General features: G+C 44.3%; 1 protein-coding gene across 5 annotated transcripts in view; it reads right to left on the minus strand.

Annotated features, from left to right (window-relative positions):
• ACTN1 (actinin alpha 1) overlaps nt 1-13,793 on the minus strand; it is a 138,140-nt gene that overhangs the window by 37,548 nt on the left and 86,799 nt on the right. For all 5 annotated transcript variants that reach the window (XM_067557810.1, XM_067557809.1, XM_067557806.1 and 2 more), the window contains exons 4-6: nt 12,060-12,146; nt 10,762-10,849; nt 8,506-8,584 (exon numbers count right to left, since the gene is read on the minus strand). In XM_067557810.1, the coding sequence (XP_067413911.1) occupies nt 8,506-8,584; nt 10,762-10,849; nt 12,060-12,146 (254 nt within the window). The remainder of the gene's footprint in view (nt 1-8,505; nt 8,585-10,761; nt 10,850-12,059; nt 12,147-13,793) is intronic.

The following is a 13,793-nucleotide window of genomic DNA, read 5'->3' on the forward strand; positions in this document are numbered from 1 at the left end:
ATTCCAAAGGCAGGAGTCATCCCAAAAAAAGAAAGCCTCATGAGAAATCATTAAGTGTTCAAATATAGGTACCAACAATCTAGTGCCTTCCAACCAGTCTGAGAACTCTCAGACTCCAGACTATTCAGCTTTGAATCGAGCTCCTATGGAAATGAGATTTAGTTTTATTCAATGAAAATATTGCAATAGCTATACAAACACGATGGTTAGTGCTCTGAAAAATCATTCCATTTATGTGAAGTAAGATGCCAAAAGAGACTGAATGACACGTATACCATCGGCTTTTATGTTGTTGGCACTGGAACCAATGGCTTCTCTTGGTGGAGAGCGTGCATGTCAGCTGCTAATGTTTAACTAGCACATATGCTATCAGGTTTTCAGGACAGTGTGAAGACTGTCTCTCTCAGCACATTCAGGGCTACACCCTCTTATACTGATGAGATTCTCCCCTGTATTAGGAGATAAAGTGCATGCAGTTTGCTTATCCTTCACACTTGGCTTTCTGTGCCCCTAAAGTCCCCCACTTAAGGCTTGGTGCAGTTGCTTATTGCAGTGACCCAGGAGATGCAGCCTCAACTGAACTTGGATCAACAAGCCTCTCTTGGATGCAGCAAAGCAGGAGGGTGTAAACTAGGTGTGCTTGGATAGAAGCAATTATGAAAGGAAAAAAGCCTGATCTCATACCTGAGGGATCCTTGGCTGCACAGTGACCAGTGCTGCACTCACATGAAGGCCTTATCTAGGTTAGGACATAGAAACATCTACAGTTTTCAGCAACAGTTCCCCCTGAACCAACATGAGTAATATTTTGGCACCTTGTAACAATTCTTTGTTTCTTTGTGTAGGCATAACAGGAAGGCACCAGCCTGTGCCTTAGAACAAAAGTAGATTAATAGATTCCAAGGCCAAAAGGGACCATTGTGATTATCTAGTCCAGTGGTTCCCCACATGTGGCCCGAGGGACAAAAGCGGCCCGCCCGGGCTTTCAAAGTGGCCCGCCCCTTCCCTCCTGCGGGCTGAAGAAGGGAGCCGCCGCCTAAGGATTCAGGCAGAGCGCATTGCTGCGGGTCTAGGCTACAAGACCGGTGCAGGTTTCTTGCTGCACCCAAGGGGATGGGAGATCAGTGATCCCCTCCCCCTGGCTGTAGCAGGGAGCACAGCAAAGCGCTCCGCCTGAGTCCATAGGCGCTGGGGTCCCTGCTGGAGCCGGAGGGAGGAGAACATTGATCTCCTGTCCCCCTGGCTGCAGAAGAGAGCCACTGCCTAGAGACCCAGTTGGAGTGCACAGGGCTACAGGACACATGCAGTTTCCCTGCTGCAGCCTGGGGGATGGGAGATCAACAAGGACGCAGCCTCCTTGCTGAACTCCTTCCATCTGGCTGCAGTGGGTGTCCGCTGCAGTGGGTGTCGGGGAGGGAGGCTGCTGGTGGAGCAGCCAGGGCCTACTATGCTTGAGGAGGGGCAGGACTCTAAAAATCAGTGTCTTATGGTTTGGCCTGCACTTTGCTTGCAACCCCAGTTTACTAAGTGATCTAGATCACTCTGTATTAGTAACTTATCCTCTTCATTACTTACCACTCCCCCAGTTTTTGTGTCATCTGCAAACTTTATCAGTGAGATGGACACCTACAGAGTAGCTGGCAAAAATACTCTATTGGCAACACATTCAACATCTAAAAAGAAGTGCATCACAATTAACAATAAGCACTTCAAGCTCTAACTCCTACACATTCAGATACACAGAGCCAGGAAGGCCATCTGTAATGGCACCATCTGGGGATTCCCAGCAATGATACAGTACTGAACACAGTCTAAGTGTTAGTGTAGACCAAACCGAAATGTGTTCAGTGCTATTTCAAAAGGTGTGATGACCTGGTGGAACATGATACTGGTCATGTTTTCTATGCTGGTTTTAAAGCATCTTATCTACATTTGTAGATAACCATTTTCAGCACCAGATGAGGAGGAACAGGGGAGGCCAGTTGCAGACAGACAACCATTGCCAGCAATAGGTCATTTTCTTGTGTGTATGCGGAGAAGCAGTCTGTGTATTTCCCTGGTATTTCTTGCCTGCTACAAGTTAGAGAGATTTCTTCCTCCTGCTTCCATAATACTTAGGTCCCTGCCTAAAGTAGAAAGGTGACATTTGACTGACAAAGTGTGTCAACCCTCAGATCTTCCCTCCCCCGCACCCCCAACCAAGACTGAAAACAGTTTGTCCATTAATCTAGGCAATCATTATATGGACACATCTAGCATGAAATTGCTGGCTGTCACACTTGTCATTATGAAAGCTGTATCCATACAATAATGCTGCTCAATGGCACAGTTTTGCTTTGTTCAGGTACACTCACAATTGTGATTGTATCAGTGCATTTAGGTATATCTCAAGGACTAGCCATTCTCTAGCACTGATTCAGAGGGTAGAGAATTGTAGGCAGCCACAAAACACTGCATTGTGAAATGGAATTAAGAAGACCAGACACACTAATTCACGTTCAGTGTTCTTGTTTCCTGTGTACACTGGGGAAAAATCATGAAAGGCTGTGCCTGTTCAACTGGGCTTAACTAAAGACCTCACCTCAGGCATTGGAACCAGCTAGTAAGTCAGTGCTTGTAAAACCCTTAGATCAGTTACTGTGTGGGGATACAAGGTGCTTCATGAATTTGGCAAACCACAAAGAACATTTATTGCAGCATTCCTTCACTTTATGTAGACAGAGCCTTAGACCCATTGCTTGAGAGAGGAAAAAAAGCAAAGGCCTTTCATTCATTAAACTGCGTTAAATTCTCACCAGACTGTTGCATTAAAAAGCATGAGTATTCAGAAATACAAAATGCTGGCTCCCTCACCAACTTGTCTTCTAGCCTGCATGGCATTTTCCATTACTGTATAGAAACACTACATATACTAAGTAACACCATGTACATTAACAGTATAATTTCTCTGTCATAAGTGACCATTAAACAGTTTGGCATTTAAATTGCCTTTTAAAACAAACCAACCAGCATTGATACACCTAACTGGCACAGACCCATTTGAACGTATGTTTTGAAGACTGGGCACACTTAGCAACATCTCCTTTAGGAAAAGGAGGATCAAATACATTAAGTCAAATTGATCTACACCCTTCCAACACCAAAGGGTAACAGGAATCTAGACATGGCACAGAGGGGTACAGCTAGGAGTAATAGAAACTAGTTAGCAATAATTTTTGTGGCTGAAAATCAGGAAAGGTTTCCTGAAGGGAAGATCTACTAGGCTGAAGTTCTCCGAGAGGAAGCATTGGAAGCCCTGTTATGTGCAAAAGTGAACACCTGGCGGGACACGTCCGTACATTTATATATATATTCTGCAGGTAACAAAAATGCAAGATTCAGTGGAAATGAAGCCTATGACCACACTATTGCAAGCAAACAACCTAGTGTCTGATAAAGACTAGCTTAGCAGTGGAGCTAAATCTGAGCAAAACTCAGACTATATTAGCTGGCAAAGAGAAATGCTTTGAGAAATTTGTAGCAATGGTGCAGTCTTCTTCTGGAAGATGCCTAATTAGTCGAGTCAGTCCACAGCTTAGGAATGCTCCTATATTCCATGCTTACATAAGCTCTCACATAACACTGGACATGAACAGTGCACTACGCCATCTTTGGCTAGCTAGGAGACTGTGTCCCATCCTAGACAAGTGGTGATGACCTGGCCTCAGTAATACAAACCTTTGTTACCTCTTGACTGGACTACAGCAACACAGTCTACCTGCATGTTCCTCAGGAGATACAAGACACAGCAGCACATCTCCCCATCAACAGGGTCATCACGAGCACATTATACCTGTCCTCCACTCCTACACTGGCTCCCTGTAGAATATCATGTCAAAATGTAAGGTGCTCAACAATCTGATCCTCTTGTACCTGAAAGATTGCCAAAAGATCCAGGAAAAGGACTATGGTCAACAAATCCACCCCTCAGGAACAACAGAGCTGTCTACTGCAAAGATGAAGCTGATTCATGCAGGAGATAGAGCTGTCTTACACACCAGTCCAAGGTTGTGAAATGAACTCACGCAGATTGTAGGGTATATGGTTGCTGGTGAGTATTTGCTTCATCCTGGCTTACAGACAGCCCCCCAACCTGAAGCAAATACTCACCAGCAACCATACACCCTATGAGAAGTCCAATCCAGGAACCTATCCCTGCAACAAACCCCGTTGCCAGCTCTGCCCACACATCAACTTTAGTGACTGCATCACTGGTCCTAACCACATCAATCACACCATAAGGGGCTCATTTACCTGCACATCCACTAATGTTATATATGCCATCATGTGCCAGCAATGCCTCTCTGCCATGTACATTGGCCAAACTGGACTATCACTTCGCAAAAGGATAAATGGACACAAATCAGACATAAAAAACAACAACATTCATAAACCAGTCAGAGAACACTTCAGTCTCCCAGGACACTGTCTCTGACCTGAAAGTTGCTATACTTCGACAAAAAAACTTCAAAAACAGACTTCAAAGAGAAACTGTTGAGTTAGAAATTATCTGCAAACTTGACACATTCAAACTGGGTTTAAACAGGGATTTGGAATGACTCTCATTACAAGAAGTAATTTGCTCTGATCACCCATTCTCACCTCCTACTCAATGGTTGTCATTAGGCCTCAAGTACCCGGCTTTCATCCACCTACCCCGTTGTTGTCTATGCCTTTGGATATGTATATGTTGCCTCCTATATATGTTGCCAATATTTGCTGTATTATTTCTACCAACTGCATCTGAGGAAGTGGGCTGAAGCCCACGAAAGCTTATGCCTGATGAAATTAAATTTGTTAGTCTTTAAAGTGCTACATACAGCAGATTTTCCCTTGGTGGGTAGAGTCAAAGAAAGAAAGAACTTTAATATGTGACAGATATTAGTCGTGTGGTTTAGCGCAGCACTCATATACGGAAGCGACAGGTGTGATATGAGAACCTGAATAGAGTGGCACAGAATGAAAGCCAAGACTTCTTTTTCTCTAACATCTCCAATTCCTTCCAGAGCTGTGCACACCAAAGAACATATAAGAGTGATGCTTAAAGGGGCAGGAGTGCCTTGACACCCAATTGCCTCAGATGAGCTTTAAAATGGATGAGGGAAGAAGAGAGGAACAGCTTGGAAGAGGCTGTCTGAGTCAACATTAAGGAAAGCTGTACTTTATTTTGCTTAAGGATTCCACTATTTGAACTGTGATCGTTTGGTAAACCTGGCCAGACTAAAAGCTATCTTGTGCACTCTGCTTTTGCTGACTGGTGACATTCATGTTAGATTCTCCCACAGCTCCCCCTCCATCCATATAAGCCTGATGCACACACTCAGAGATGTCTTTTCTCCTCCAGTAAGCTTTAAGTCCCCATATCACAAGATGTTGCCATGGTAATTATTGCAATGTCACCAATACAAAAATTCCTCTATCAACCAGCAATCAGGAAGGAGTTGGAGGGGGGTGGGAGTGGAGAGACAGAGCACTTACTGTATCTGTCAGAGCTGCAGAGGCCAAAAGAAATCCAATTAGTACGATTTATGTTTTCAAGAGTGGTCTTAAACAAATTAGGAAGCATCCAACATGGCAATGTGAAGCTTATACTGGTCAAGTTTATGTACTGACTACAATACTGGAGGAGGTGATTATGCCATCATTCAGTCTTCATGCTGAATAAAGAGATCAGAAACGTGGTTTGGAATTGGGCTAAAAATAGGGGGAGGAGGGGAAGATGGAGGAAGGGAAGACCCAACTCCTGTTCTGACAAACAGTCCCATGTCAGCATGCCAGGAGAATTCACCCCAACATTAGGCCTACCATTAACCAGACAGAGCCATGAACAGAAATCACTTGACCAAAACAGGGAGCTGCCACCATCCATGCCCATTAAGGTTCAGTTGTGTTCCAGAACTGCTGAGTCCTTTTACAACATTTAGTGAAGCAGATCTATAGGCCATTGTGTATAGGTGTGACCATTTCACTGAGGAAACATCAGTTTCTGCTTCTTAAGCCCATTGTAACATTAGTCTGAGCTAGTGTCTCCCTTCAGCCTTATCTGTCCAGAACATGCCTCATTCCCTTAATTTTATCTACAAAGGTAAGTTGTGTCTTCTACTCTGCTCCCCAGCTGCCCTCCCCTGATCCAAAAGCTCTAGCAGGAATGAAGCAGAACCAGAGGAAAGGTTCCAAACTCTGGGAGGAAACAGCCATCTCCAGAGAGCAGGTGGAGAAAGCTAAGTGAGATGAACTGAAGAGACAAGAGGAAAGGATCTGAGGAGGGAGCAATGGCTTTGCCTAGATGAGGATTTTAAAAAGAGCAATGGCAGCAACATAGAATCATAGAAAATTAGAGTTGGAAGGGACCTCAAGAGGTCATCTAGTCTAGCCCCTGCTCAAGCAGGACCAACCCAAACTAAATCATCCCAGCCAGGGTTTTGTCAAGCCAGGCCTTAAAAACTTCTAAGGACGGAGATTCCACCACCTCCCTAAGTAACCCATTCCAGTGCTTCACCACCCTCCTAGTGAAAAAGTTTTCCCTAATATTCAACATCCTAGCAACATCCTAGTTAAAAGTCCAGTGTGGAGAAGGCCCCCTGCGCTGCCTTCAATGTGTGCTAAATTGGTAGGGTTAGAGCTAGGCTGCTCGCTACATTCTCCCTAGGCTTTCGCTCGACCATTTTAGTGTGCATTAAAGACAGTGTCCCGCAGCTAACGTCTTTGCATCCTAGTCTAGGCAAGGCCAAAAAGAGCAAAGGGAAGGGGAAGAGACAAAGGAACAGAGGTGGTGAGAAAAGTGCCCCGGGAAGGGAAATCAACCATAGGAAAGAGGACAGGAAGCTCTAATAAGTTTCTCTCATAAGAAGATTTCTTTTTAACTTTCTTCAAGAAGGCAGGAGACAAGGGAGGAGCCGGGATTGTCAATCCCTCCCCAGACCTACTCCATCTGGACAGGACAACTACTCATTTTCATTCCGAAAAGCTGGCAGGCTGCATGAGCAGACAAACTTCCTTTCCCTTTCCTCACAGCAGGGTGCTTTGGATTTGGTTTTGGCTTTTGTTTCTAGTAGGGGAACTCTGTGGTTTCCCTGCTGGATTTTTCATTTTCAAAGGCACATTGTTTAGCTGCCTTATTTTTCCACTAAGAGAAAAAAAAATGAAAATGTGGTTGACTTTAACCTTTTCTCTTTTGCTGCTTTGTTTGTGTAAACAGATGGGGTCCCACTTCACTGTTGGTTCACTGAGTGCTGACTCAAGATGTGAAAACTGACAGAACTAAAACTGATAGAAAATGACTGCGCTGCATGACAGTGAACACCTCAAAAGGTTATTGATTCTAGGGTGTATTAGACATTGTGCAGTTAGTGTCACACACAGACAGCTGATTTGATTAACTCATTTTCTCTCTACTTATTTGCATACTGGTCCCATCCACTTGCCCCCAGATCCACTAGTGATGGGGTTCTATGTTTATGACCTCAGCGATTTCTATAGCTAATATGCTCAGTTTACAAGTATCACAAATACAATGTTCTGACTTCCAGCCCCACAAATTCAGCCAAGCTGGATTCTTTCCTTCATCAGCAGTAACAAAAATACTGAAGCCAAATTTTGCCCTCAGAGAAACCTGTGCAGTCTCATTTCCTTGAATGAGTAGGAACAGGCATAAGAAATGGAACTTAGTGGACTGTTCTGTTGACAATGCAGAAGTAGGAATAAAATCCAACTCCCTCTTTCATAGCTCTGCTGGCTCTAGAGAGCTAACAGGTATACAAACCAGTAAACACTTCTTCTGGTCACTAAGTCATCAGATCTGCCTCTAATACACACAGGGAGCTGATCTTTTGAATAGGAAGATGCCATTTTCACAGAATCGTTTTTCAAAGAAGAATCAAGCTTTCCTATAAACACTTTCCAATTGCTTAATGCACCAACCCAAGTGCTAGGAAGAGCCCAACACTACAACAAAGATGACTAACCACTAGGGAGGCAGTGCATTACAAGCCTTCAAGTGATGGTAGAGAATGCACATATGCTTGTCTCACTCTAGTTCTGGGAAAACGTACCTCATAATCTGGTAACCCACCCCATCCTGTTTACTACAGATAAATTGATTTGACTGGCTAGTTCACGTAATTTGCACAGAGCTTGCATAAAAGAGTTGGCGTCATTGAGTTATCAGAATCTGCCACATTGGATCTGGGCACCCGGAATCCATACTTCCTTCAGACCACAGATACCACTTACCTGCCAATGGGTGACTGTGAAAACAGGGAATGACAGGGAAATAATTCATTAAGCTTTTCTCAGTGAGGCTGAATTTATTGATCTATCTCCTCCTTCGTCCCCCAGCCAAGATATTTTCGGCTTCAGTGGCAAGTTTAAATTTTTCTCCTGGTTTGTCAAGCTAGCCCCCCTTCCTCTTAACTTCCACAAACCCCAGGTGTCTGATCCTTAACTTAAATCAAATTAAGCTAGTACCTTTCGCAGCTTCCCATAGTCGATGAGTTCTGGGCGATGTCTGTGAATCAAAGCACAGAAGCCAAGGCCATCCTTCCAGCTGCAAAAGAGATGGAAGACAGCACAATTAACAGTGTTCAGTTGGGAAGACACACGCATGGGCATGACAGATGGGAGCAAGACACTGGTTCTTTATTTTTGCTTATAGCAACTTCTGTAAGCACTCAACTTTGGGCAAGGCTCTTCTCTGCTTTAGACCCCTATCCTGCTCTCACTGAAGTCAGTAGCCAAAACTCCCACTGATTTAGTGTAGCACCAGGTCCTCAGTGCTGCTGCCTCCCTAAAGCCAACTCTCACCACTGAGCTTTCATGATTAAATGGAGTTCTCAGGGACAGAAGCAGAGCTCAAGGATGAAAAATATGCAGACATCTCAATATGCAAACTAAAGATATTCTAGGAAATGACAGATCAAGCTATTGGCTATGCTCAGCACTGTACTTGCCCTCCCTCCTCACCCACCCCTCCACTTTCCTTCCAGTCCTCCACTTAGAATCAGAAGCTGGTGGGAGAAGGGAGGGGAAATAAAAGACCAGTGTCAGGGTGGATAAAAAATTCAATGAGTTCTTTTTATTCTGTTATTTAAATTATAAAAGCTTTTTTAAAAAAATAAACCTGTTTAAAATGAAATCTCAATTTAACACAAAATATGTTAAGGCCTACACTTATAATAATCTCTTAAAATATTTAAATAAAAAATCAACATGCTGAATCCAGGAGCCTCTATCAAAAACCGTAGCCAAAGACCGCTGTTCTATATAAGGAAAGAATCAGGGGAATAACATCCAACTTTTGAGGTGACACTTAATAAATATGGCACAATAGGCCATGTACAGTGTAAAAGGCTTGATCCTGTGCAGGACCACAGGGCTGTGCTACTGAGTACAAGAGACTGGCAAAGTCATCGCAGGCGTTGGGACCCGGCCTTTGACTCCAGGAGGCACCATCAGGACCATCCCCACCTCAATAGTCTCATACTCCTACTTTATAGCTTCTTCCTCAATTACCATTTTCTAACATACTAAAAATGTACAATTAATACAAATCTGAAAATATTAAGCTGTACAATTGCTTAAATAAATGTATACAGTTATAGTGTACCCTACTACGTAGCAAAAAAAAAAAAAAAGTATCAGATCTAATGTGAAGGCTCTGTTTAGTTGTAAATCAACACATTTTAATGATTATATCAACCAATGAGAATGCACCTTTCTTTAGAAAATAAAACTAAAGTACAAATGGAAAAGTTGATTTGCATCGATGATTTAAATTGAGGCCTTCCACTTGAGTTAAATCACGTTGATTTAATTCAATCCACCCTGACCAGTGTAGTATCAGATTAATATCAAAGATTACCTATACTTTGCCCTTGGAGAAGGATGGGCTTTTATTTAGTAGAACTCAAAACATGGAGGAAAAGGAAAAAAAGGAAACAAAACAACCTGCAGTTCTAGTCAATTTCTCCTCCTCCCCAATCTGACTATGGCAGGATTGTTCCTCACAGTTATACTTTGTTTAACCTAACTTTATACCACCACCACCAAGGTTTCCCTCCCTTCCATGGAGATACTTGCATAGCCTAACAGATCCCAAACTCAGGCCAGGTCTACACTAGAAAAGGTTTGCTGGGGTAGTTATACTGGAAAACCTTCCTAGTGTAGACGCATTTATACCAGCAAAAAAGTGCTTTTACTGGTATAGCAAGCAAAGTGAGCTATACCAGCAAAATCACTCTTATGCCATTATACATTAATATATGTGAGTGCTTTTGCCAGTATGTTTTGCCAGAAATGTTTAAAAAACAAACAAACAAAAAAAAGAAATCACATCCCTAGCCAACATTACTATACACATACAAGTTTCTAATGTAGACCTGACCTTAGGAAATTTCTCCTAAAACTTTTTGTAGCTTCATCCAGGGGAAGTTGATCAGCCTACAACACCAACAGCATCTCCAGTGGGCCTAATGCTCCAAAGTATTTGACAAAGGCAGCATTTGTGGTCAGAGAAAGGAACTGGGAGGCAGGGAAACTGGGTCCTGCTGCGGGTTTTGCCCCTGACTTGCTGTGAGACACTGGGCAAGTCAGTAGGTCCTACTTTTCTCCTACATAATATGAAAGTAACAACTAGTCTCAACTTCCTTGAGAGGTTAGTTTTGTTGAATAGCATCAAGAACCTGATCAATATTGAGGATCATAAAGCCAAATACTGTAACTTACCTGATATGGAAGTTCTGTATATTCACATTTTTGTAGGGGGCTGTCTTCCTCTGGCACCATAACAAAAGCCCTTCCTTAGCAGATGTCTCTAGAGGGAAAACAAAAGATACACACAGATTAACCTATTTTTTCCTGGAATGTTCTGATCCCTTGCACACATTGTAGGACAGTGCTACCAGTTCATGCTGACCCAGCGTCTTTGTTAGAAACAGCAGTGAGGCACGCCTCTGTTTCTCATTTAACTTCCTTCTTCTGGGGATGAATCTCCTGGGCAGGTTTCTGATTTGTTATCATTATTTCTTTTAGGGTAGGTCTGCACGGCATTCTGGAGCTAGCTCCCCAGCCCAAGTCAACAGGCGGGATGGACTAGCGGGGCTCACCCTCGTACTCTAGAAATAGCGCTACTGACACCGCTTTGAAGTTGCAGGTCAGGACAGAGCTCCAGCCCAAGCCGCAACTTCAAAGAGCTGTCTACAATGCTATTGCTAGAACGCTAGCGGGAGCCCCGCTAGCCCAAGTCTGTCGACCCGGGCTGAGAGACTCGCTCCTATGGGCTCCAAAATGCTACGTAGACCCAGCCTCAGAGAGTGTGTGTAATAAGGGAAAGCAAGGAAGGCTTTGGAAGAATGTTGATTTCCATCCAATACCATGGATCAGCCAGCAGGAAATGCCTGGAGTCCAAGACCCACCGTACACTGCTAGGTTTCACCCTTTCCCTTTCTTTCCCCATTCCTCTCATATACCCATGGTTCTCAAACTTTTTAAACGGAGTCCCCCCATGAACTTTTGTCTAACAATCATGCCCCCCTTCCCCTGAATCACACCCCTTTCCCCCTTCTGAAAGGGGGGGGGCCTTTCAGAAAAATCAGGGGGCGCTTCCCACACTGTAGGCCCTTTTTTTTCCTGCTGCTGCTTCCGTCTCTGGGGAGCATGGAGCTGGATCAGCTCTGTCCCCTGTTCCGTGTCTCCCCCTATGATCCATCTTGTACCCTCCCCCCACAGGGGCCTGCCCCCCACTTTGAGAACCACTGTACTCTCCAGGGTGCAGGATATGAAGACTCCTCCCAGGATATCCATATCAAGCCACAAACTGGCCAGCAACAGTGATCAGAGCTCAGGGCAGCTTGGATCTCAGAGGCCCATGGTGTTATCCAGGACATGTCTTCTGCTGATTCAGTTACCCCTGAATCTAGATCTCCTTTGTGGCAAGGGACACTACCACCAACCTCCCGCCCCACTCCACCCCCAAGACCACCTTCATTCATTCTTGAACAGCAGATGGAGGCTCTGAGATTTACCTTCCACAGATATATCCTGAATGGCAAAGCGAAGGATGATGGTCCAGATCATTCCAAGGGTCATTTTAGCATTTCCATCCACAATTTCTGCAGGAAAAAACATCATTATGTCACGGGTGCAAACTGGCCAAGGAAACATGGAGAGCTTTACCTTTTACAGATCTTAGAGCTGGAATGCCACCTGGTGAACATAACCAGCAAAGTAAGGTTCCCAAGTTAAATTTATACAGCCTGGCCGGCTCTACACAAGCTTGCCCACCCCCATCTCTACAGCTGCGCCAAGGCACCACAATCCTGACCTGCAGCACCCATTGGTATATTCTGCCTGGGCCTCACACATCAATAGATCTCAATCCTAATACTGAGCATTTAAGTAGAGGCAAGGGTGCTGAGAGCTGTTGAATCAAACTGTAAACCCTGTATATGATGGAAACCAGTTCAAGCCAGGAGGTGTGGTAGCACCCCTAGTTCCAGCACCTATGAGTAGAGGCTGACAATCTATACGGGAAAGTTGTACCAGTATATGCTAGGGTGTGCATTCAAACAGCTATAACTATGCTGGTATAACTTGCCACATGAAGACTTATTTCAGTATAAGAATACCTTTCTCTGGTTTTGCTTATGTAATTTATAGCTTGGTTTATCTACAAAGTTTTGCTAACATAACTATGTTGACTAGGAGCCTGGGGGAAAAAAATCCCCCTTGCTGACATAGCTATGCCAGCAAAACCCAGAGTTTAGACGCAACTATGTCAATACGCCTTTGTCAACACAACTAATGTCGATTGAGGAGCTGGTGTGGCTAAGCTAGAAGAGTTTTTTTGCCAATATATGCTGCATCTTCACTGCCAGCATAGCTATACTGGCCAAGCCTCTGTAGCATAGACAAGCCTTTAGAAGAAGTTTAAGCTAAATTGAAAAAGAGCCATTTATCCGGGAACAAAAGTGTCCACACAGGGAAGTTATACATCTGATTCATAGAATCATAGAATATTAGAGTTGGAAGGGACCTCAGGAGGTCATCTAGTCCAACCCCCTGCTCAAAGCAGGACTAACCTCAGCTATATCATCCCAACCAGGGCTTTGTCAAGCCTCAGCTTAAAAACCTCTAAGGATAGAGATTCCACCACCTCCCTAGGTAACCCATTCCAGTGCTTCACCACCCTCCTAGTAAAAAACTTTTTCCTAATGTCCAACCTAGACCTCCCGCCCTGCAACTTGAGACCGTTGCTCCTTGTTCTGTCATCTGCCACCACCGAGAACAGCCTAGTCCCATCCTCCCTGGAACCCCCTTTCAGGTAGTTAAAGGCCGCTATCAAATCCCCCTCACTCTTCTCTTTTGCAGACTAAACAAGCCCAGTTCCCTCAGCCTCTCCTCATAAGTCCTGTGCTCCAGCCCCCTAATCATTTTGGTTGCCCTCCGCTGCACTCTCTCTAACTTGTCCACATCCTTTTTGTAGTGGGGGGCCCAAAACTGGACACAATATTCTAAATGCGGCCTCACCAATGCCGAATAGAGGGGAATAATCACTTCTCGTGACCTGCTGGCAATGCCCCTCCTAATGCAGCCCAATATGCCATTAGCCTTCTTGACAACCAGGGCACACTGCTGACTCATATCCAGCTTTTTATCCACTGTTACCCCCAGGTCCTTTTCTGCAGAGCTGCTGCCCAGCTCGTCGGTCCCCAGTCTATAGCTGTGCATGGGATTCTTCCTTCCTAAGTGGAGGACTC

This window comes from Emydura macquarii, unplaced genomic scaffold (genome assembly GCF_026122565.2).
Source record: "Emydura macquarii macquarii isolate MOO-44397 ecotype Brisbane River unplaced genomic scaffold, CSIRO-AGI_Emac_v2 contig_1876, whole genome shotgun sequence".
NCBI classification, from domain to species: domain Eukaryota; kingdom Metazoa; phylum Chordata; order Testudines; family Chelidae; genus Emydura; species Emydura macquarii.